Source organism: Diplotaxodon limnothrissa, linkage group LG7 (assembly GCF_057381915.1).
Source record: "Diplotaxodon limnothrissa isolate DT_005_m linkage group LG7, D_limnothrissa_male_GT1.1, whole genome shotgun sequence".
In the NCBI taxonomy this organism is placed as follows: domain Eukaryota; kingdom Metazoa; phylum Chordata; class Actinopteri; order Cichliformes; family Cichlidae; genus Diplotaxodon; species Diplotaxodon limnothrissa.
In genome coordinates this window covers 68,599,128-68,624,993 of record NC_140602.1, presented here as the reverse complement: position 1 = coordinate 68,624,993, position 25,866 = coordinate 68,599,128, and the positions used below count along the sequence as shown (strand labels likewise).

General features: G+C 43.6%; 2 protein-coding genes across 2 annotated transcripts in view; one reads left to right on the top strand and one right to left on the bottom strand.

Annotated features, from left to right (window-relative positions):
• galnt18a (UDP-N-acetyl-alpha-D-galactosamine:polypeptide N-acetylgalactosaminyltransferase 18a) overlaps window positions 1–25,866 on the top strand; it is a 197,058-nt gene that overhangs the window by 17,397 nt on the left and 153,795 nt on the right. The window lies entirely within an intron of this gene.
• On the bottom strand, window positions 19,617–21,137 carry LOC146629703 (uncharacterized). Its single transcript, XM_085360203.1, has one exon. It carries the CDS (start codon window positions 20,823–20,825, stop codon window positions 19,620–19,622), a length of 1,206 nt encoding a protein of 401 aa, XP_085216329.1. The 5' UTR covers window positions 20,826–21,137; the 3' UTR covers window positions 19,617–19,619.

The following is a 25,866-nucleotide window of genomic DNA, read 5'->3' as shown; positions in this document are numbered from 1 at the left end:
CCTGCTATGAGTAAACACTCGGCGACAGCGGGAAGGAAAAACTCCTTTTTAACAGGAAGAAACCTCCAGCAGAACAAGTCTCAGGGAGGGGCGGGGCCATCCGCTGCGACTGGTTAGCAAGCTGCATCCATAAACTGTACAGGTGCATTACACAGACACAGACATCTGCTAATTAACCTCCTAAGACCTGAACTCTTTCATAACATGCATTTTTAATTTCTCTTTGCTATTTGGGCTGATTGGGACCTGATGAATGTAAAAACAAAACTTACCAGATTTTTTTTTTTTATTACCTGATTTTTGTTTCTGAGAAAAATTAAATCCACGTATGAGGACATTAGTTTTAAATTTTGACAGAACAGTGGCAGTATAACGTCCTCGTAAGTGGATGTCAGGCCCTTGTTGAGCAAAATTTAGTACAGTCCAAAATGTGATGCCCACATATGTGGATGCCAGGTCCCTGCAGGTTAATGCTAATTAAGATGCTAATAAAAAAAAAAAAGGACTTCCACATTAGGTTCTTGCTTTGTTTAGACCCAAGGTGATTGCACATGTAATAAGTAGTCAGTATAAAGTGGCTTGATAAAGCCGAATAACTAGCTTCCTGTTTAGTTATCTGTGTTAAACACATAATGTTGGTACTTCGGTTAGAAATGCAAAGCAGGCTCCTGAGGATCTGTGATGGTCCTGTGAGAGCTGAGAACACAGAGGTTCATTAAAGAAGAAGACCGTGCTTACGGCGGTCAATATCCACCCTGTCACTTTCCACACAGCAGCACACATACGCTCAAATCCACTGGGGATTCATAATGGACTTAACCCTCAGCACTGAGGCTCTGTGCAGTACTTTGTGGGTTTGACTTGACATACATCTGCAGACTGGGTTGTGAGCCACGCTCACATACACGCACCTATTTTAAATCCCAAATGCAGCATAAGCTAGCAGTTCATCTGCTCTTGCATACATTTGTCTGATCCTGTAAGCAGGAAGTGTGTAAGGACTTTGTGAAGTGTTGTACTTTTAAATCTGCGCGTCTGTGGACACACATGAGCGAGTCAATCAGCCGGGCACGGCGTTCATGTCATCGTTCATCAGAGTGACGTTCTCATGGCGGCAGGCTGCACGACGTAGCCTGTTAGCATTTCACACGCGGTGTCTCCGACACAGATTCAAACAGTTGTTGAAGTTTCTACTGTCACACACTGTCTTCTAAATCCTGCAGCGTATTTCCCCGAGGCTGCATTATGGCACCACAGGGAGGCTTTCCACTGCGCTGCCCCACAGCTAAATTCCTCCAGCGCAGCATTCGGGAGACTATTGTGGCCCGTGAGCCTCATGAAGCTGTCATCTGGGGGCTGCAAGAAATGCCTCCGACACTTGGCGTCAGGGAGTCAGGTACTGGGTGGGCTGCAAGAAGATGAAAATGCTCTGAAGAAAGGAAAAGCATCAAAAACCAACTAAATGGTGCATTTACCCTGCTGGAGACATAACGGCAGATTCATTTTTACCCTTGTTTTTGTACTGAGGGGATGCAGTGCCTGACTGAACGCTCATCTATCATTTATATAATATCCTAATTCCAAATTATAGGGATTATTTTTGTTGTTGTTGTTTATCTTTGACAGGTAAATAAAACAAAAACTTTTTAACAGCATTGCTGTTACAGAGTGTTATATGAAGGTTTAAGTTGGAGAAAGCTTACACTCCAATTTAGCGTTTTAGCGTCTTTTAGCTCATTGTTTTGGTTTTTACTAAAACTACTAGTGCTACTCATATTTATAATAAAATAACAAAACTTAATATATCGATGTCTTTTCAAAACACAGATGCATCACACTTTTAGCCAATCAGAGGATGTGTTAGATAAGAATATAAGATAACCTTTATTAGTCCCACATGTGGGAAATTTGTTGAAAGTGGACAGTGCAAAGTTACAGTAGCAAAAATTAAGAAAAACCATAAGTGGCAATAATAAATGTGACAGACTTTTAAATAGTGCGCCAAAATTTTTAAATTGCAATTTGTTGTTTTTATTTTCATTTTGTTTTTGACAGTTTGTTTGTGTAGCACATTTCATTAAATGCAAACAGTTTTTTTTCACCCGCCCACTGTCAGGTCAACGATGGGCGGTCACTGGTCGACTTCTACTTCTGCTGGAAGATGTTTGTTCATTGGTCTAAAGCAGGGGTCTCAAACCCGCGGCCCAGGTCACCCCTACTTTGATGTGAAGAAATCTAATGCAAGTAATTTTGAAGTAATTTTTGTCATTAGGGAGGATTTGTTTGTTGTCGAGTGCAAGTCAAAAATGATCTACAGCACTGACAGTGTGGATGGAACCAGCGTTACAAAGTTGTGCTTCATACTTCTGCTCCAGAATTCATACAAATAATTGACTTTGTACTCGATGTCATGTATTCAAAAACGTATTTCTTATTTTGAAGATATAAATCTGATAATAAATCATAATGTATTACAGAAATAGATCAAATGAGGCAGAAGTAACGAGTAATTAAAATGATCTATCCATCAACATTAAGTGAAGCACACATGAATGAATCCATAATATAAAGCATATTATTCTTCATTACAAATACTTTGTTTTTGTGCTGTCTTATCACTTTTAGCATTAAGTACAATCCTGAAAAGAATGTAAATAGTAAATAAATAATACATCAGTGTGAAGGCACGGGGCAGTTCATCAGGCTGAAACCCAATTTTTTTACATTGCATTTATATCCGATAAAATGTTTTGATTTCCCACGGGACCCCCGCCTGCTTCCTGTGAGCTGCTGTAGACAGCTGTGCACACACATTTGAATATATTTCTGCTTTAATTACAGTCTGGAGCACGGAGCCCTTTGTCTGCTGCAGTTAAGGTACGCTTCATGAAACCGTAGCTTGCATTCCAGTCACAAGTTAAGATTCTGCTCGGCTCATCGGATGTGGAACTTGCCATCCAGTTCATCTGTTTCATCCAGTGCCCCCTGCTGTTACCCCACTTACCATCTTCCCATCCTACAAACATCCCTGGGATTCAGTTTTAGCTCCTCAGACTGTCCGTGTACTTTCACTTCAGCTGCCTGCAGCTACATCCCCGCTTCCAGCCGGTGGGGACGGCCTTTAGCCACAGTCAGATTCCCTCCGCGTTGGGGTAAAGTCGTCACACACGGCGATGGTGAATGAAGGAAACTCTGGGAGTGTAGCTACTGTTGTCCACGTTGTGCTGCTGGAAACTTTGTGAAATGTATCCTGAGGCTTTTTTTAAAGCTCTGTGTGGAGACTTGAATTTATGACATTTCTCCTTTTAAAGGACTTTGAAGAGTTTTAATGGCACTTATAAAAATGGTAATGCAGCAAAATTAATTCATTGTAATGGAATTGCTGCAACCCATTAAGCTTTGCCAGGCTTCACAGTGATGATATTTGAGTGAATGGAGAGGCAGAGATTCTCATATAAAGTCAGTTACTAAAACTCAGCTGTGTTGTAGCTCCAGGTTTTATTAAAGCTAAAGTTTCTTCCACATATGTTGGTGACAAGTGGAGGAAAAAAAGAGACTCCATGGAAATATCATCTTATATTGCATTCGTCATCTCTTGTCCATATTTGCCCCATTTTGCATTTGCTTGTGTTTTTTTATGCCATGCTGCACTGTGGATGTAACTTCTGTTCAGGATATCTCCGTGTCTGATTTCTCGTGTGCATAAAGGGTTTTATATGTTCTTGTCTATATTCAGATGAAGACCAAAGTTAAGATAAAGTAGTTTTCATTATTATAGTTCCTTCACCTGCATAACTTTATAACGACCAACAAATAAGATGCTAGCAGTACAGTAAGAAGAAGAGAAAAATGCTAAATTAATTCCTCAGCTGAAGCTGAGAGACGTGTTGCCATGCAAATAAAGTCTGGGCCAGAATTCAGCCGCAGAATTAATCAGTTAGGCTACCAAGCTAAGCTCATTATAAATGAATGAAATTAAGTTGATTACTGAAGTGGAGAAGTAAAGTGGAGAGAGATGTACGAACGACGAGGCCGATGCAGGAGAGTCCGAAACCGCAGTTCCTCTGAGAGCCACTTGAGGCAGACTCCAAAACTGAGTCAGTCCCCATAGGCTCACATTTTAAAATGTTGAACTTTGCAGCAGTGGCCATGTTAATCAACAGGTTTATTTTCTTTACTTTTATTATCGGAATAAAATTGTGACTTTCTGTGAGGTACAGACCATCCAAGACGTGTGTTTGTATCACAGTTGTATAGCGTTCTCGTTCAAGTACGGTCACTTCTGCTAAAACAAGTGTGTAACGTCATGGTGGCTTCATCCGTCTTTTTGTACTGTATTGAAGCTTTGGAGTCTCAATTTGGCTACAGTTTACATTAGTTTGCTCTTTTAAGATGGCAGAAATCAACTTCAGCACTCAACTAAAAATACAGTAACTACTGAAAATACTCCATGAGCTTAAACAGAGTACTGAATAGCTCAGGGCGTTACAGTGCTGTCACTGGGTTCGTTCTCTTTAGCAGTAACACAAAAACATGAGGTGCCAAATTCAAATTACATTCATCCGCTCAGTTTAATGAGTTTACTCAAAGTTGATAAAGGCTGTTAGTTTGCTTATTTCACTGCAAGGAACAGTTAATGAAATAACCTGATTTCACATTAGTTTTACGTCTATTTACAAGTTAAATATCTTCTAAGAATCCCTCACGGTGTCATTGTGATCCCGAAACGACTCACACGGCCCTGCAGAAAGTGTGCTGCAGGTGCAGCCGGTGAAAACACACACTCCTCATCCTGTGATCTGCTTGCACACACTCCACATTCTGTGTAATACTCACCCTTGTTTTTCTTTCTAGCACTCTCCCTTTGCTTGCTCTGCAAACAGAGCTTTTTTCCCCTTTTCTTTGTACAGTTTCACCAGTTACTCTGGCTGTTCCACCTTCTGCCTTTTTAGTTACCTGAGGGAATCTAACTATGGGAAAAAAATCACTGTCTTCTTCCTGTTTTGGCTGCACAGTCGATCCTTCATTTTCCAGGGAGAGTTGGTGGCAGACAGAGCTGCGTCATGAATGCGAGGCTGTTCTACAGCAGCTACACTGTGCAGTAAACACTTATTTTAATAGTAACAAACAAATCAAATGTTGCCAGTTTTATTCAAATTGAATCCTTTTTTTATTCCTCAAGTTTAAAACAAAAAAACGCAAAACTTAAAATTGGGTTGTGAGCTGCAGTGAGTGAGGGCGCCATCAGATCACACACAGAGGATAACAGTGAGCCACCAACACAGCCTGCAGGACTTATCCTCTGCTGCTGTCCTGAAGAATTGTTTTCAGAGAGGTCAGCTGTATGTTTCTGAAACAACGGCGCTCTCCTGGGCATGTAATGCACCCTGACACAAATCTGCCTCTGGTCGCTGGCCACCTCTGGTGCCTGGATCCGACTGATGTCTCTTCCCCTCAGGCTGTGCTGCAGAGAAAGAAGGCTTCACTGGAGCTTACGCTGAGCTTGTATGGCTTCATAAAGAGGGGCACACATGCTGAAAACATTTTGATTGTTGTTTAGTGGTGCAATAATCTGTAGAAACTTGTTTTTATCTTGTCCTTTGGTGCTGAAGGCTCATTGCTTGGAGGCATTTCCCTGTCAGCGCTGCAGCTTTAACTTCCTCTCTGTTAACAGACCATAACGTTCTCTTTACCAGCGGTGACAGCCTGGCTCATTGTTTTTTACTTTGTACGTCTGTGTGGGTACCATCGTTTAATTTGGTTTATGTAGTTTATTGTAAAACAATATCAAACTTTGCAGGTGTGTCTTTGAGATCAGCAGTAATACTCGACTGTGGTTTGATCCAGGGGTACTGAATGGTGCACCCACTTTACTCACAGACAGTATAAAAAATGGGCGTGGCTTCCAGTGTGGAAGTCTCTAAAATCTGCATTATTTAAATGGCCGACAGGTGTCGACTTCATTAGACCTAAGCTCGTTTAAAGTTATATTAAATGAAAGACAGAGAAATCTTGATTTGTAAGTTATGGTTATTCTGTGAGGCAGATCCAGGTGATAAGTTATCAATCTCAGGCTGTGAGCCAATGAATGTGCAGCATTTCACTGCAGCTGGAAAACGAGTCAAGACAGCAGATGAAGTTTTTTTTGCTGGACATCAAAATAGAAATAATAAAATAGGGCCGTCGTTGTTTTTGTGACATGAAACTCTGAGGTGTGTGGTTACAGACAGGCAGACTGAACTGAGTGAGCTCACTCAGAATTGCAGTGCATTGCATACATTAAGAATTAAGTAACATATTCATTACAGACGCCTTTTTCTCCTGTGAATCCTCAGCAGTTTAGGCTCTGGGAACATGTGGGAACATGTGGGAACATGGCACAGGTGCCCCGACACTGTTAGACTTTGCTGAATCAGCACAGACATCGGGAGGTAGTTCAGAGTAGTATTATGATGGCCCCTTAGGGAGGTGATCCAGACTGGAAGGGCAGAGACTAGGACACCTGAGACATTATACAGCTCGTCTAGCTAGAGAACACCTTGGGGTCCCCCAGGAAGTGCTGGACGAAGTGGGACAGCTGGGCTGCTTTGCTTAGTCTGCTGCATCTGTGACCTGAATCCAAATAAGTGATATTATTATTGTAAACTTTAGTTCTTGACTGTTATTCTGTTTAGAGGGCTAAAGCAGGTGAAGGCTGAGAGGTACGTACATGCAGCGTAACACGGCCTGTTTTAGAGTGGCCATACTGTTAGCTTGATTGTACTTTCTTGTATCAATACGTGGTACAGGGGGGCAGAGCACACCTTTATTTCCACGACATTGTCAAAGACTTTACTGAACACATTTGTCACTGTCACTCGGTGTCTGTTGTCCAGCAGTCAGCAGCAGCACAAGTGTCTGCTCTTCAATCCTCTCAGGCTTAGTCTGATCTCCTCTGCAGGACTGCGGACACAAGCGCCTGATACTGTTGTTTTGTTGTGTGGCTCTGCTGGTCTGATTGATTTATTGTGACGCGCTGCTTCCTGCATGCCAATCACAGCGCAGGCCCGATGGAACGGCAGCGGCTTGTCTGAAGGCGGGATTTGCAGCGGATGAATCTGACAGTTTTACTCACCGTTTCCTGAATCTGTCACGATGGCTCTCAGCGAGATGAACCACGCTGACTGCAATCCTGCAGACAACAAGGAGATATACAGCTGGTACCCTCCGGCTAAATAGCTCGAGGTCACACACTGGGTTGCTTCCTGCTGAGACAAGGTTATCACTGAGGTCACTGGAAGAACACCTAAATCATTTGGATGTCGCACACTCTGCTGTTGACCACAGTGGCGCTGGCTGTAATGATACAACGCTGCAGGTTTTTCTTCACCAGTACGTTGTTGCCTCACGTATTCTTTAGCCCTAAAGAATGAACATTTCTACATTTATAGATTGGCCTGTGCAAAAATGTTGCCAGTTTGTGTTTTATGGTTAGATATCGTGTTTTCGTGGATTAATATTACTGCTGCATTAACATTTATGTTGTACTAAATTACTTCATTTTCCGTTGGCTAGCAGAGATGGGCAGTAACGCGTTACTTGTACTGGTAACGCGTTACAAGTAACCAGTGAAGTAAGGGATTACTATTGCAAAAACGGTAATTAGATTACCGTTACTTTCCCGTAGGAACGCTGCGTTACTGCGTTACTAAAACCGTGATTTTTTGCGAGAATGTCTCACGACAGTGACGTAAGCGAGTGCGACGTTCGTGACAATAGCTGTGTGCAGATCAACAATGGATCATATATCGAGTGCAGAGAGAGTATGAGCGTGCAGCGTTTAAAGCGTGGAAGTACTGACCTTACTTTGAGTTTGATTCCATAAAAAGTGACAAAAACATTAGTGTCCGTTGTGCGTGGGAAGAAAACTTCTTTTTACAGCGAAAAAACCTCTAAACTTCCGAGCAAGCAAGGCAAGGCAAATTTATTTGTATAGCACAATTCAACAACAAGGTGATTCAAAGTGCTTTACAGAGACATTAGAAACAAAAACAAATAAAAAGCATGATTTAAAATAGATTAAAACAAGCAAACAAACAAACTAACTAAACACACACATTTCACACCTGTTCGCGCGATCTGAACCCTTATCGTAAGGGGAGCTACCAGTCCTTCTGTGGACGAGCTACTTTCTATTTTAAATTCCCTGAATTTAAAATACTCTCTAGACCCAGTTGGGGAGCTACCCAGAGCTCTAATCCCACACCTGTTCGCACCGAGTAGCTACGACGTAATGGGAAACTCACAGAGAAACTCGCGGATTCTTCCACTGACCGCGGCACACCTGCACCAGGGTAAACCTCCGCCTACCCCACTCCTGCTTTACAGGTGAAAATAGAGCAACAGGACCGCTGAGTCTTTGACTTTATTTATTTTCTGCTGTGTTTTACTTGCATCAATTTGAAACACTGAGTGTAAACACAAAAAATATTTTATTTTATGTGCTGGAATGTGCAGAAAATAGGTTTAAATGTTAAACTAATTTCTTCCAGTCAGAGAATGTTGCATATAATTAAATTTTTGCTTGATGCATAAAGTTAAAAGATTAAAACTAATAAAACAAGTTTTAAAAAGAGACTTTTCCATTTGATTACATTTTGTATGATGGATTATGTAGAAAAAGTAGAATTGGGCTGAAAGATCTATCGCTTTATCACCTATTCAGGTTGTAAATCGTGTTGTTAAAAAGTAACTAAGTAACTAAGTAATTACTTTTGAAAGTAAGTAATCAGTAAAGTAACGGGATTACTTTTTTGGGGAAGTAATCAGTAATTAGTTACTGATTACTTTTTTCAAGTAACTTGACCAACACTGTTGGCTAGTTTAATCAAGCTTGACAGGACATAATTTTTTTTAATTAAGGAGAAACTGTTTTGACTTTGGTCCAAAAAAGTTATTTAAAAAAACCCCATAGATGCTCTCACTGGTTTAATGCTGGAAAGCTGTCTCTCCCAGTGCCAATGATGCTGTAAATGGCCTTGGCCTCTCATTAAGGAGCGGACTGTTAAAAATGTGTTGGTTTGTCCTTCAGAATTTGGACGGAGAGCTGCGCCTGAGCAGCTGTGACATCACAGTGTACAGATGCAGAGAACAGGTCTGCCTCACTTTGGCACGGTGAGTTATTTTTAGAGTGCAAAAAGTTGCTCATCAAAAAGTGCCAAATGCATCTGAAAAAGCTGTTGCAGTCGTAGAAACAGGAGAAGGCGAGAGAGACACAGGGAAATGAGAAAAGGGCCTCAGGAACGGTGTTGGGCCTTGTGCTGCTATAACTTATGAACAGACACACTCGGGCCCAAAGGGCATTTTTCAATAAACAATCAATACACTGATAAGAGAAATATAGTCTTCACAGCACCAAAATATCTAAAGTTCCCTGGGAAGAGTCCTTGTGGGTGAAACCTGCTTTCATTACTGGATGATGGAGGCTCTGCTCACTGCGACCTTCAATGCCGCAGAAAGTTTTCTGTAGTCTTCCCCAGATCTGTTCCTCGATACAGTCGAGTCGGACGTCTACACTTCTGTTTGTGCTCTAACATGCACTGGTAGCTATGAAACCTTATATAGACGGGCTGTGGCTTCCCAAATCATGTCCAGTCTAAAGGATTTACTATTTTTGTTCTTATTATTAGTAAATTTACAAGAATTTTACACAAACTTTGTTTCCACCTTGTCATTGTGGGGTGTTGTGTGTAGAACTTTGAAGTGAAAAATGAATTGAATCCATTTTGGAATAAAGCTGTAACATGACAACATGTGGAACGAGTGAAGCCCTGCGAATACAATCATTGAGTTTTCTTCTCAAATCTCCTAAGAATCCTGTTTATTTAAATGTGGTTACTTTGAATAATAAAGTTTTAAAATGTTCAGTTTGGATGTGGGGAAACACACACGGTGTACATCTTTAGCCTTTATAGTTGTGTTTGACTTGTGTCGAACAACATGGGTCGTAGTTTAAATGTGTAACAATGACAGAAAACTCAAGTATGGACAGTAAACTGCACATCAAAGATGGAGATACCCACCGTGACCCCACCGGACTGGCCAGTGCCTTCTGAAGGCTCAAAGATCCGGAGTGAAACAGGAAGGGGAGGGTAATAAAAACACAGACTTTCAAAATAAAGCAGAGAGAAAAGTGAGACCAGCAAAGAAAAGGCACAAAAAAAGAAAAACACATAAGGATTTCAAACAAAATCATATTTTACTGCAAAGATTATGAAGAAGAAATGACACAAATTTTCAGTTGGGCTGAACTGATAAGAATTTATGTGTCAGGACTGCATATTATCATTATTATTATCATTATTATTATTATTATAATGAAATTCCTCATATGAAAAGGTTTAAAGGTCATGCGTGGACAGACATGAGAAAGTGTAGAAACCGTATCCTGACCTGCTCTCAGTGTCAGCCAGTGTTGGCCTCAAACACTGAGCATAGAGACAGATTACTACCAACATCTCAGGGCTGATGGAAGCAGTTTGGATCCTTGGAGATTGTGTCTAAGCATTCCCAGGTCTCAGCAGCTCTATGAGTACAATGCTGTTACTGTAACAAACAAAATGATGTGAATAGGACGAGGTGCAATGAACCGAATTTAAATGATGATTTAGGAGTTTGGAGATTGTTAGTGAAACTAAACACTGAGGTATATTTTGTTAAAAATATATGCATTTGTACACATTTTAAGCCACTGCAGTGGAAAATGTGGAGATGCTGTAGAAAGCTCTGTATGACTAAAAATGTTGGTTAGCACACGTGATCATCTTCTGGCCCTGACCCAGATTTGAATGGCATTGATTTTGTTAATATTCAAAGAGTAATCTGAGGAAGCACCTGAGCTCACCACACTGTGCTGTTCCTCCGCAGCTTTCTCCACTTTTGTGTGGGATAATCTCCCCTGAAGAGAGGAGCTGTGAGATTCAAAGCTCTGCACTACACGGCACACACACGGAGGCCGCGTTTTATTTCCTTTCTCAGACTGGATGCATTTGCTTTTTTGCTTTGGAAACATTATCTAAGATGAGTGAGTTTGCCACCCACCGTTGTTCTCTGCCATCTAAGGCCTGCAGCTGCAACACATCCTCCCAGCTTCTCCATACCATCAACTTTCAAAGACGCCGTTTGATTGTTGAATGTCTTTAGCTTGAAGGATACCCCACATCTCAGTCTTTCACTTATACTATGTTTCAGTCCTGGACCTGCTGGAGTAAAGCTAAGAGTTTCTGAAATGCAGTGGACACCATGACTCCTGCAGATGTTCAAGATGAGAAGTGTGAAGAGGACATGTAATATTTCCCCTCTTATCAAAGACCTCTGTCAGCATTAAAGATGTTTCCTTCTGTTTGATGCATGGCCACTGACAGTTAAACCTTGAATATGATGCAGACATACAAAGCTCTGTTGTTCACTCAAAGCAAAGCTAAGCAGTGCTTCTTATATCCGCATTGTGTTTGGTGTAAATAGGTGAGATTTGCACTGCTTTTTAAATAATTCAATAACTTTCCAGAATTTATTACTGAAACCATTCAGACAGGTGATAACAATACACCATTATATGACCAGTTCAGCCACAGTTAACTTCACAGTTTTATCCTACTCTGGCGCTAGAGTAAGCTAATCTCCCTGAGGAGGTAGAGCAGGTCAACCACTAATTGAAAAGTTGGTGGTTTGATCCCAGTCTGCATGCCGAAGCATCCTGGGGATAGATACTGAACCCTGAGTAAATATTGAACACCCAGCTTGTTTGATCAGCATGCAAATATTACACAGAAAGCTCTTAGACATCAAAAAAGTGCTGGTATGAAAGCGGGACTGAGGCATGCTGTAAAAGGCGCTTTAAGAACCAGTCCACTTAACATTTCCCACCACTGGCTGCCCTCACAAGCAGGTTTGAGGAGGAGATGAGAACCCGAGCTGTCTGTAGATCGAGCTTTTGTGTTTGTGTTTCTACTGTCAGGAAAAGTAAAACTGACAGAAATAGATACACAAGATAAATCTGTAGTTAACGGTGTGATGGTGGTTACTTTAAAATGATATTAATAACCTTTAATTAAAAAGAAAAAGAAGGATTTAGTCCCTATAAAAAGTAATAATTACATGACTTTAGCTTTACTGCGCAGAGTTAGGGTTTCTGTGTACCTGTAGGTAGGACTAATTGGAAGGTTGGTGGTTTGATCCCAGTCTGCTCCAGTCTGCATTACTCTGGAGCAAGACGCTGCAGGTAATCTTCATCGTTATAAGGTCATTTTCACTGAGCGACTCTCCTGTTCGTGCTAACAGGTCTCATCGCTCCCTGTTATGACTTTTGTCTTTATATTCGAGGCTGCTGTGATTAATTAATTCCAGTTTAATTTCTGCATAATGAAAAATGCACGACGCCATTATTGGTCATTTATTTTTAGTGCATAATTTACCACAGTGTGTGTAATCAGACCTGTGCAAGTAGGCTGTGTTCGGTGGATCTCCCCCAGGTGCTGGCTCCTCACTGTGGCTCAGTGAAGTACTCGGTGCCCTTCGGCTGTTCTGTTCCAGCGTTCGGTGCTACAAAGCAGCTGCCTCGCGTCAGACAAACAGCAGACCGCTGGTGAGCGAGGCCCGAGAACTGTTTGGGTTCGGCCGCATGCTCACAGAGAAGCTTTTCCCTCCGATTTTTCTGACGTGCATCTTGATCACATCTGCGCTCGTGTCTGCTCGCGTTGTGCACCAGATTTTAATGAGGACACACTTATTTCTAAGGAACTCCTTTGTGCTTTTGGGTTACGGAGCTCATTTAAGTACCACCACCGAGTTACGTGCAGACATTGAAATATTTTCTAATTAGTGCATTAATTAGCTAAATGAGTGACCTCATTAGCATAGCTGGTTATGTTTAATATGTCATGGTAATTAAAATGGCATGTTAGACGGCTCCAGTCCTTCTGGTTAAGACACAGAGATGAAGTCAGCAAAAAAAGGAAAAAGGCTGCAAACCAAACATTTTAGGGTAAAGGTCGCAGACAAAGGACAGTTCAACCTTTGAATAACTGCTTTACATTTACTTATTCATCTCTACAGTGTGAGCCTGGTTCTACCAGAGGTTCCTTCCTGTTGAAAGGGAGTTTTTCCTTCTCACCATCACCGAGTGCATCCTCAAAGGGGGTTATCTGATTGTTGGGGCTGCTGTTGTGATTTGGCACTGTATAAATAAAACTGAATGGAATATTCATATGCAATAACTCTTCTCTTCTAAAGTTGGCTATTTATTTCTGAATTCAACAGGTTCATTGATTCCACATAAATTCCCAAAAAACTCCATACACTCGGTTCATATAGCCCGTGTGACCATCAGTATAAAGGTTTATCTAAGTATGGACCCTTATAGTGTGGAAATGGATGGTCTGAGAGACAGCAATAATGTATTGAGAGCAGACGGAGTTAAAAATAGAAAGTTATACTTAATTTTCAATTTTTCAAATTGTTTTTTGCTCTTTAACAGGTGGATGAAAATACAGTTACTGACAAGAGGACACAGGAATGGAAAGGCAGGCACGCATACCGATACATTTAGACTTGAATATGGTCTAATACAGCGGTCCCCAACCCCCGGGCCTCGGACCGGTACCGGTCGGTGAGTCGTGTGGTACCGGGCCGCGAGAGTTGAGGCTCAGGTGTGAAATGTATAGTTTTCAGGGTTTTTATTGGTTTTCAGCGTTATTTTGGTATCGTTTTGATCGTTAACTCGGTTTTCCTGGGTCTTTTCACGTGTGTTATGAATAAATTTTCTTTTTTTCGGTACCGGTACTAGTTTTATTTTGTTGTATTTATCCGCGACACCTTAAAGGCCAGTCCGTGAAAATATTGTCGGGCATAAACCGGTCCGTGGCGCAAAAAAGGTTGGAGACCGCTGGTCTAATACATCCATTTACCAACTATCTGGATGGATGATAGACTCTCAGTGGTTCCATATGGGTTTTTGTTAATTTCTCACCAAGTTATGTTAGGGTACCCGGGTCTAGTGACCCAGTGGGTTTGGTTCTGTGTGTTGTATTCGTTGACTTGGTGTTTCTGTTGTTTGGTTTCTGTATTTCTTGCTTCCTAGGTTCTTTATTGTCTCCTGATTTCTGTCTTGGGTTTTGTTTGTATGCCTTCCCTGTGTTTAGTGTTATGCCTTTTTCGTGTCTCTGTGTCAGGTTCGCGTTGCTGTGTTATGTTTCCTGTTTTACTTTGAAGGTCAGTGTCTTATGTGAACGTGTCTGGGTTTGCTTCCCTAGTCTTGTTAGCCCTGATTTCTCCCTTCTGTGATTCCCTGATTGCTCCTGTGTGTATATAAGCCCTGTGTTTCGTTTTGCTTGTTGCTGGTCCGTCTGTGTTGTCTCCCCGAGTCTCCCTGTGTTCCTCGATGCTGTCATTCTTCATGTACCTCCACGCTCCGTCTTCTTGTGTTCTGATTTGTTGTTTAGTTCGTAGTTTTTCCCAATTTAGGTTATTTCTCAGTTCTGTTCTCGACATCCTCGCCTTTTGTTTTATGTCCTTCCCCACAATAAAGCTCACTCACATCAGCAGTGCCTGCTTCTTGGGTCCTCACTCGTCACCCCACTCGTCTGTCATCGCAGCCGTGACAAGTTAATCAAAATCACAAAAACCCATGCAAGTAAACCAGGGGTGTCAAACTCGTGACCTGATGACTTAAAAGCTCTTCATGTCTCTCACATTGCGTCCCGTTTTTTATGGCTTATTTCAGTAATCGGTGAGGTTACTGTGGCGGTTAGAAACCTCATGATTATGCAACATGTTGCATGAAGTAACTGCTGCTGTAGCTGTGTGCTGTTATGTAGAACCAGCCTCGCTGTTACTGATCCCAGGAAACACAAGCAGTTCCATCTGTGTTGGCCAAACAGGCGAAATTTTCACATAGAGGCCTAACGATGTGGACCTAACCCACCCTGCACGCTGACCCGAAACAGGCAGTTTCTGATCCAGTCAGCGCACACGCTGCATCGGGGATTTGTGAATTTGAAGCTTTAACAAAGCGGGCATTTATGGATGCTCATTATACACGCAGGTATGTGGATGTATGTTTCCAAACAGCACACAGGCCCTTTCAGAGACCAAAACACTTTCCAGTCCTGCTTCCCTCAGTTGAAATATGAATGATGTTAGGAAACTGTTTGAGCGCACACGGATTGCTGTGACTTCAACAGAAAAATGCACTTCTAGAAGAGGAACGATGATTGAATGTAATGGAAGCGAAATGAAGCGAGGTGCTGCTATCGAAAGGCTATTGTTGCTGCGGCGACACAGCTCGGCGCCATCCTGACGAGCCGTCACTCACTCCGGCGGACACTGTAACGTGCGGTGGAGATGAAGCCAGCCGCGGAGGTGTGCAGGTGGATAGCGAATGAGCAACAGCTTCTGACTTTCCAAAAAGTACTCATTTATTTACAATATCAAAAATAAGTGCTACCTCTACCACACATTACTGAAGAGCACACTAGTCCGCGTACACACGGGAGCATCCATTACAGGAGGAGTGCGAAGAAGAACAAAAAGGGGGTGACACCAGTCGTGAGACAGGAGGCGCCGCCATGTGGTGATACACTGCATTACGATAGCAACTGTTACATAGTCCCCCCTGGTGAGAAAAAGGCTGTCCTCAGCCATACACAGCTGGAAAAGCACACACCACACCTAACAGTACCCTATACATAGAGGTTACAGCTAAGATTAGTGCACACACAGGGCAAAAGACCATTTAAAAATGAAATTGGTGAAAATAAGACGAACATGCACAGTGGAAAATCAGTCTTCTTAGTTTTTTCACTTTTTCCTTTTTTTTGTTTTTAAAGTAAATGCCAAGAATGAACCTTAACGCACTAAAGAGCCATAAAACTGGATTAAGTAGAGCAAACAGAAACATCTACATATCATGACTCAAAGTAGCAATGCAACAAGACAGCATCAAACAGGTTTAACCAGAACATTTCACTTCAGATCAAGCCTGGTTGTGTGAAAATCATTAGTCCATCTTTTGTTGCTCCAGCCAGACGTAACTCTGGGGCAACGTCTGAGCCTGAGATTGTAATGTCCACCAGCAGCTGGGTGCTGGACAGATCTGGGTGAAACACTCTCTGGAACAGCGCCCACACCAGAAGAAGAGTCAATGTCCGGTAAATCAAAGGGGAATGGCTCAGAGCCAATGTCAGTGTCTGCAGGGGGGCCAGGGTGGGCCTGAGAGTCAGAGTTCAGACCCTCTGCGGTCTCTCTCTCGGCAGGCGATGAAACAGAATGTTCTTTGGAAGTGAGAGAGTCCCAGGTATGGAACGGTTGCATGTTCACAACATGATAAACACCTGCATCCACACCGGAGTCCACCCAAGTGAGCCTGTAATTAACATCACTGAGTCTCTGAGATACACACAATGGTCCCTGAAACAGTGGTGCAAGTTTAGCAGTAAAGTTAGACTGAGCATCTGACCTGGGGTGTGTCTTAACTCTCACAAGGTCACCAACACGAAACGTGGCATGTCGATGTCTCAAGTCATAGTAATGTTTTTGTCTGTCATGGCTATAGTCCAAAGCTGCTTTGGCGTGGTCGTGAGCTTCCTGCAGGGAGGCTCTAAGAGTCTCAGGGTAAGGCACACCCGGTTCATCAACACCTGCTGTAGAAGGCTGAGTGATAAGGTCAAGCGGGGTGTCTAACTCACGACCATAAAGCATCATGGCAGGAGTCAAACCTGTACTGTCATGAGGGGCGGTGCGCAGAGCAAAGCAAATCTGAGGGAGAAACTTGTCCCATGATGTGTGCTTATCACCTACATAAGCGCGGATTGCAGTTTTCAGAGTCCGGTTGACGCGTTCAGTAGCATTTGTCTGAGGGTGATATGCCGTAGTGAGTCTGTGCACCGAGCCTAATGCAGAAACAACATGTTCAAAAAGCTCACTCACAAAAGGAGACCCTCTGTCAGAAATCAGGTAAGTGGGTGTACCATGTCTAGCAAAAATGTCAGTGACGAATTTACCAGCTGCTACCTGAGATGTAGCTTCTTTGACAGCACTGGCTTCAACCCATTTAGTCAAATAGTCAACAAACACGATCAAATAAGCATTACCAGTGGGGGTGCGGGGAAGTGGCCCAACAAAATCCACACCCACATACTCCCAGGGTTTCTGGGGGACAATGGGAACCATAAGACCGGCTGCTTTTTTTTGACTTGGCTTGGTGAGTTGGCACACTGAGCATGAAATCACATAGTGTTTCACATCAGCTGCCATTTTGGGCCAGAAAAACCTAAAACGCAGTCTAGCCAATGTCTTAGAAACACCCAAGTGACCTGCTGTGGGGTGGTCGTGGTAATAGTCCAGCAAGGTGCCTCTAATGGAAGTAGGGGCAAACAGTTTCAGCTCTTTCAAAGGGTGCAAAGCACATGTGGACTTGGGTTCTCTGTGATACAAAAGAGAGTCATACACAACATACTGTAACAAGGTGGCATTGTCCGAGCTGTTCAGAGAGTCTGCTTCAATGTCTCTGAGGAGTGGACCTGTGACATGATCGTCTAACTGCAGCTGTCTCAATTGTGAACGGTCAGCCAGAATGACGGGGGGCAGAGTACGAATGTCCAGGCTGCCCATAACAGCATGATCTGGTAAAAGATCAGTCGGCCTGTCACAGGTCAGAGGCAAAGGGTTGCGTGACAGTGCGTCGGGAACTTTGTTTTGTGCACCAGGTTTGTGCACTATTGTGAAATCAAAGTCCTGCAAACGAAGTGACCAGCGGGCGAGTCGGCCCGTTGGGTTTTGACGAGACATGAGCCACCTGAGACTGTTGTGGTCAGTGAAGATAGTAACATGAACACCTTCAACATACGGGCGGAAGTGTTCCAGAGCCCATATCACAGCGAGGCACTCCTTCTCTGAAGTGCAGTAGGGGAGTTCAGCTTTGTGAAGGGAGCGACTAGCAAAAGCCACAACGTACTCACGACCCTTGTCATCCTTTTGCATCAACACTGCCCCAAGACCAATGTCACATGCATCGGCGTGAATGGAAAAGGGACGGTTGAAGTCTGGAAATGACAGGATCGGGGCTGATGTGACATGATCCTTCAAAGTGTCCATGGCCCTTCGACAGCTGTCGTCCCAGTGGAAAGCATTGTCCTTTCTGGTGATGGCGTGAAGAGGTTCGGCATGGCGGGCATAATTCTGAATGAAGCGTCGATAATAGCCAGTCAAGCCAAGGAACTGACGGACGTGTTTCACTGAGGTTGGGGTATCAAACTCCTTAACCGCCTTTACTTTGTCTGGATCGGGCTTAACACCTGATGATGTGATGCGGTACCCGAGAAAGGTGAATTCATCGAGGCAGAATTGGCACTTTTTGAGCTTCAATGACAAGCCAGCAGCCTGGAGTCTGCCCAGCACCTCCTCAAGATCCACTAAGTGCTGTTCAAAGGTAGGTGAGGCGATAACAATGTCATCCAGGTAGACTGCGCACGTTTTGTAAATGAGGCCAGCAAGCACAGAGTTCATGAGTCTCTGAAAAGTTGCAGGTGCGTTGCAGAGCCCAAAGGGCAGCACCCGAAACTGGAAGAGACCGCAGTGAGAGATGAAGGCAGTTTTAGGCTTCGAGTCCTCTGCTACAGCAACCTGCCAATAGCCTCGCGCTAAGTCCAATGTCGAGACAAACTTTCCTCTTGCCAGAAAGTCCAAAGACTCATCTACACGAGGCAGGGGATAAGAGTCTTTTCGGGTAACTTGGTTGAGCCCTCGAAAGTCCACACAAAACCTTGGTTCCGTGGCCGCTCTATTTACAATGACTACAGGAGCTGCCCAAGGGCTTGTGGAAGGTTCAATGATGTTGTCCTTCAACATTTGTTGTACTTGTTCTTCAATCACACGTTTCTTAGCAGGTGACGTGCGATAGGGTGGGAGATTGACAGGTGTTGCATTGCCAGTCTCTATGGCGTGCTCAGTGAGAGCCGTTCGACCAAGTTGACCATCAAACAAGGAGCTAAACTTGCTGAGCAGATTGAGTAAAGCATCCTTGTTGTTCTCTGAGAGACTTGCTTCAGACAGTTTGGCTGTTAAGTCTGAGCGAACCAAGTCCAAAGACATCAGTGTTCCAGGTGAATGTGAGTAATCATTTTGAAGGTCCTCTTCATCGTCTGCGAGTGGGCAGGGGATGTCCTCAATGTAGACGGTTCTAGTGGGAATGTGAATAGAAACAGAAGCTCTTGCCATAAAATCCATTCCCAGAATGAAAGGAGAGGACAAATCTGGTATTATTGCAAAACGCTGGTAAAAGTTCTTGTTCATGAATCCAATATTGAGCCAAATAACACCGTCAGGGATACAGGGAGCATTATTGGCAAGGTTAACTGCAGGACCATTCCACTCACTTGTGTTTCTAGGGTGAGAGTCATTTACTTGAATGAGATCTGTTCGTACAGCCGAGAGGGAAGCACCCGTGTCGAGGGTAGCATCCACAGATGAAGCATTGAAGTTCACTTTCGTTCTTAGTGGGGTATTCCAGTGGACTTGTGAAAAATTGTCTTCCAAGTGTCCAAGACTGTGTCCACCCTGTAGTGAATCGGGCGTGTGAGGCTCCGTTAGTAACTGGGGGAAGGTTGGCCTCTGTGAAATGTCCTCCCCCCCCTGTAGTTTCCCGACTGCCTGTATTGTGGCTGGGATGTGGTGCTGCTTAATTCCACCTTTTCATGGCCAGGGTCAGAGGGGCCAGGTGCCGGCAATGGCTGGACTGGGCCATGCCTAGCGGTGTTCGAGGCTCGTTGTGGCAAATGAGGTTGGGTGTTACAGTTTGGGCAGGTGCGTGTGGTGAACCCTGGCTGAGAGCATTTGAAGCAGTAAGGTTCAGGCTTATAGTTGTCTTTGCTACATAAAGCAGGCTGTGGTCTTTGTGGTCCAAGCACTGAGTGAAGCTCATGAGCACGTAGCAGCAGGTCCATTACAGAAGTGACATTAGCGCCATACAGGGCAACTCTGTATTTTTCAAGAGCATGTTTACTAATTAGGTCGATTCTGTCTTTTTCAGGTGGAGGACTCTTCAGTTTGTCAAACTCACTCAACATGTGGGCAACAAAGGTTGGGAGTGGTTCGTCCTGAGCCTGAACACGATCTAAAATTCCTCTCAGGATGCGTTCTTGGTTGTCGGAGGGCAGAAAAACTGTCTTAAACAGTTGACAGAATTGAGCCCATGATGTGATGTGGGAGCTCAATGCCTTGAACCATTTCCCGGGCTCTTTTGCAAGAAAGTGTGGCAGTTCGTTTAGCAATTGCCCATCGGTTAGGTTCAATGAGGCTTTGTATGTGCCAACTGCATTTAACCAGTCCTCAGGTTGCACTTTGCCGTCCCCAGCATACACAGGAGGCTCCAGTTTTGCGTGATGTAAAGCTGCCGCAATCACTCTGGAAGTGCTGCTGAGCTCAAGTGAGTGAGATGGGAGAAAAGGATTTGTAGGTTGAAATGGGTTGCTGGGCAGGAACGGATTGGTACTGTTGGTGGGTTCAGTTTTGTCTCTCGCAGGAACATGAGGTGTCGATGTGGCCATTGGGAAAACAGGAGACTGTGGGACTGCAGGAGGGGGAGAGCTCCCCATTGTGAGTTGGTCCCACTGCCTTAGTAAACTCTGCTGTATGTTCAGTGAGTCACGTAAACAATCACTAAGCTTATTCACCTCAGTTCTTAACTCCACCACTTGTTGGCTAAGGCTAGGAGTCACATTTTCAACTATCTGGCACATAGGTAACGAGGTAAGTTCCATGTCTGAGTCAGAGTCGTCTGGGCAGTGTGCCATTGTGATTTCAAAAAAATTAAGCCGCTCCAGGGCACAGTGTAGTTATTGATATAGTAGTAAAAGAGTCAGATCAGACTAGAAAGACAAAAATGCAAAGATTAATTTTAAATCGTTTCGTTATACTGAGCCGAAGACCAGCACCAACGGTTGTAGTCGGCCAAGTTCTCACTTACATGTGCTACAGTCAGTCTCAGCAGAGGGAAAGGGGAATGGAAAGCCAGCAGAAATGTTCATGTCCAGGCTCTCCACAGAAGAATTAATCCTTAGAAGACGAAACCAACAGCACGTCCAAATAACAAATCCACGGAGTCCATTCGCGTCGCGGAGTCAGCTTCTCTCTTTTTCTTTCTCCCAAGCAGAGCAGCGGCACACCGCGGTATCCAGAAATTAGTCGGGTCCCACCTGAGCTGAGGCTGCGGCCATGGCTGGAGAAAACGTCCGAGCGTCCGCAAAACTTGGGGGATTTCCGAGACAGTTCACGTGCTAGAAGAGAAGAATCCTCGGCGGGATGCAAAAATCGTCTGAAGTCCAAGGGGAAAAAGTTCGGGCGCCAGTTGTAACGTGCGGTGGAGATGAAGCCAGCCGCGGAGGTGTGCAGGTGGATAGCGAATGAGCAACAGCTTCTGACTTTCCAAAAAGTACTCATTTATTTACAATATCAAAAATAAGTGCTACCTCTACCACACATTACTGAAGAGCACACTAGTCCGCGTACACACGGGAGCATCCATTACAGGAGGAGTGCGAAGAAGAACAAAAAGGGGGTGACACCAGTCGTGAGACAGGAGGCGCCGCCATGTGGTGATACACTGCATTACGATAGCAACTGTTACACACAAAGAAATCTCTCTGCACACTCGGGTTTGAGAACGCTGCGACTTCTCGACGTTTGAGGCGGGGCCTCGTACGAGCGGCAAATTGAATCTGAGGGGAAGTGGAATTTAATTCTCCTCAAGGTGAACAGCACAGAAGAGGTCACAGCACGGCAGTGAACAGCTTTCCTGCTGCTGATGGGCTGTGTTTCACATATGAAACACGCAGGAAAAGACTTCCTCAGACACAGGTCCCTCACACTGGTTCAGCCCATTTCATGCAGTAATGGAGAAAATGAAAAGACAGCAGAATTATGTCAGTGAATTATCAGAGCAGTCTTCATCAAACCGCTGTGCCTCTTAAATAAAATGATGAAAGAGAAGTGGAAGAGAGGAGGACTGAAGGGACGGGATGGGAGGGCAACATGAGAAAGAATAGCAGGAGGAGGCAATGGGAGGGTAAAACAGGGATGCTGGAGGAAAAGAGGTGGTTTAGACAAGAGTGCCGTGTGTTTGTGGAGAAGAGGGAGAAAGTGTGTGTCTACGTGTCGGAGGGGGAGAGATTGAGAAAAAAGATAAAAGGCGAGTGAGACAGGATGAAGAAATTTAAGGAAAAGAGAGAGAGACGAGAAAGACTTTCAATCTGTCTCCAGGGAATTACCTTTCTTGTTGATGCTCCGGCTCCGAGATAATCAGGTGTTGCAATTCAACTTCCCCGACGATCCAAGAGCAAATTACAGAACAATAAGCCCATCACACCACCACCACACACACAAAGTACACACAGTTGTGTTCCATCCTTTTGTCCACATTCAAATCCCAGATGCCTTTGGGAATATTTGAGAAAATTATCTTTGTGTGTTTGACGCATGTGTGTGCATACAGTGCGATTAATGTGATGAGTGATGCACCTGCAGCACATTTGTGTGTCTGTGTGTGTGTTTGAAGCAGCAACAGGAGGGAGGAGGTGGTGTTTTGTGTCTTCAGGTGGAAAAAACCCTTTAAACACACATTAGCGCACACTTCCCAGAGCTATGAGCTGTGAACAGCAGGGTGTCTTTATAAAGTCTGCGTGTGCATGTGAGTCCACGCATGCACAGAAATGCTGTAACATTCCCAGCATTCCTTCGGTGTCTGCTGTGAAACTCTTTTATTCCACGTTAGGAAACGTAAATAATGAAGTGCCACTGCTTTAATGTTTGGCTGTGCACCTTGAGGAAACGCTCCTCTTTGTTTTCTTACTGCCTTAATAGAGAGATAAACATTACACAATTTCCTGAATCCTCTTTGAAGCAATTGTTTTAATAATTTGCAGTTCAAGTCTTCTGAGTTTTTGTAGCTTATGGTATCTTTTGAAATCGATCAGTCTTTTTTTGATTGTTGGATATTAGACACCTGCAGTATTTATTTTCAAATGCAGCAGCTCATGCACATAAATGAACAGTGAAGTTGTGCTTGCACAAAGCACGAGGGGCAGCATAGATGCAAGGTGGGTGGCAGTGTTACTGCACAGCAGCTTCTGGGTTTGAATCCAGTCGGGCTTTTTGCTTGGTACATATTAAACACCTGCAATACTTATTTTCATTTTGGTAGAGGCTGTAATATTCCCTCCATTCCTGTTGAAACAGAAGGAATTTGGCAGCTGCAAATTTCAGTTGAGCTTACAGGCATCTCATCTGAGCGCGACAGTTTAGGTCTTGTTCCAAATCTCGGCAAAGTGGTGACACATTAAAATAACTTGCTACTTACATACAACTGATTGTTTGAACAGAGGATCTTGGAATCTGCAGCTGTTTAGGAATGGCTCACAGAGTCTTCCCAATTTGTGTAAATCAATAATTCTCTTTTTTGCATCTTCAGCACGAGGCTGCAATCGCAAAACTGCCCAGATGGAAGAGAAAAGTTCTGCAGGTGATCTTTGAACAGTGCCCTAAAATATAAGTCCATGTGATCCTGGAGATATTCCAGTCTGGATTTAGGGTGACCCACAGCACAGAGACGGCTCTCCTAAAGGTTTTAAATGATCTTAGATGTAACTGGGACTCCCAACAGCTCTCAGTCCTGGTGCTGCTGGATCTAAGCGCAGCCTTTGATACAGTAGACCACGCTGTTCTTTTAAACAGACTGAAACACATGGTGGGCCTCTCTGGTGCTGTACACAACTGGTTCACTTCCTGTCTCTCTGACAGAACTTTTATGGTGAGTATGGATACATGCTCCTCTAAGATCCATAAAATGACATGTGGTGTGCCTCAAGGGTCGGTTCTAGGCCCTGTACTTTTTAATTTGTATATGCTCCCTCTCGGCGGTGTCATCAGGAGGCATGGAGTGAACGTCCACAGTTACGCTGATGACACGCAGCTGTACATCTCTGTGTCTCCTGATGACACCAGACCAATGGATGCTCTTTTTAACTGTATTCTAGATATAAGATCTTGGATGGCAGAAAACTTTTTACAGCTTAACCAGGACAAAACTGAAGTTTTAATCGTCGGTCCCGAGGCTCAGAGAGAGAAACTCTTGTCTAAATTAGAGGCATTTTCACTATGTCCTTCGCTACAAGTGAAAAACCTGGGTGTTATTTTTGACTCTGAGCTTGGTTTTATCCCACATATTAAACATGTGACCAAAATTGGATTTTATCATCTAAAAAATATAGCCAGAGTCCGCCCTATTCTCTCTCGGGCCAACACGGAGATGCTGATGCATGCTTTTATTACCAGTCGCATTGATTACTGCCCTGCTCTCTGGTCTTCCTAAGAAGAATATTTCAACTTTACAACTTTTGCAAAACTCGGCAGCTCGTGTGCTGACGAAGACCAGAGGGCGGGCCCACATTACACCGGTTTTAGAATCGCTGCACTGGCTCCCCGTGTGTTTCAGGATCGATTTTAAAGTTCTTTTATTGGTTTTTAAATGTCTTAATGGTCTTGGGCCTTCTTATCTCTCAGATCTGCTTTTACCATACGAACCCTCGCGGACCCTGAGGTCCTCTGGTACTGGCCTTTTGATTGTCCCTAAAGTCAGGACACATGCTCACGGAGAGGCAGCTTTTCAGTGGTATGGTCCTCGTCTGTGGAACAGCCTGCCGGAGGAGCTCAGGGCCGCAGAGAACGTACATGTTTTTAAGAACAGGCTCAAGACCCACCTTTTTAATTTAGCTTTTACTTAGCGTTTATTTATTTTATGCTTATTTATTCTATCCTGTTATTTTATTATTAATTTAGGCTTTACCTAATATTTATTGATTTTATTCTCATTCATTTTTCACAATATGTGTGTATTCACATCATTTATGTTAATGAGAGTGTGGGGAGTGAGTTGGAGGGTGGGGTGGGCTGCTTTTAACTATGTAAAGCACTTTGTGCTACACTTTTTGTATGAAAAGTGCTTTATAAATAAAGACTGATTGATTGAGACTGATTGATTACTGACCATCTACCGAACGCAGCGAAAATTAGAGTCTGAAACGAGCACAAAAAGAAAAACGTTTACTGAAATTACGGTACAAGAGCAGGTTTTTCTCCCCAAACAACACGTCTGTTCTGAACAATGAGAGGCAGCTGAAGTGTGAGGGTGGTCTCTGTTGTTAGAAGTTGTTGGAGACTGTGTGTGGCTCTGTGGTTTGAAACCTTTTAACCCTGAGTTTGAGTCTGCATAATTACAAAGTGGCGCTGTTTAAAACTGAAATGTGTCTTTTACAACTGACCTGCACAAAGAAGAACACCAAACCCATTTACCATCAGATCATAACCTGGCTGTGTTAATAAGATACTGCTACTGTCACGTGCATGAGTGGGTGTATCACATTTCTGCAGGCTCCGTGGGGCTGCAGGTATTTATTTACATTAGTGTTACATGTTGTAAGATCCTGTGAACGCCCTTCAGATCGCTCCATTCCCTTAGTAGCTGCATTTTTGACAGGCTTTTTATTAACACATGAAAGAACTCTGTGTGTACTGCTGAGAAAAGCCAAACAGAGACATTTTCATGGCAGACCAATCTTGTATAGGGCTTTCCCTCCCTCTGATACTCTGTGGTATGTTCTGTTCAGCTTGGCTCTGCTCTGTTCCAACATTATTAAAGACTCGAAACATGCCGGTTTCTGCTCTAAACATTAGTGAGTGAGTGAAGAGCCACCGGACAGAGCCAAAGTTAAAACACTGTACTGGTTTTGCACCCGTGCCCAGGTTGTTTGAAGAATCAGCATCAGGAGGGCGAATAGATAA

Bases quoted from the DNA above. Each gene is read 5' to 3' on its own strand.
- LOC146629703 (XM_085360203.1), bottom strand. From the start codon at position 20,825: ATGGCACACTGCCCAGACGACTCTGACTCAGACATGGAACTTACCTCG.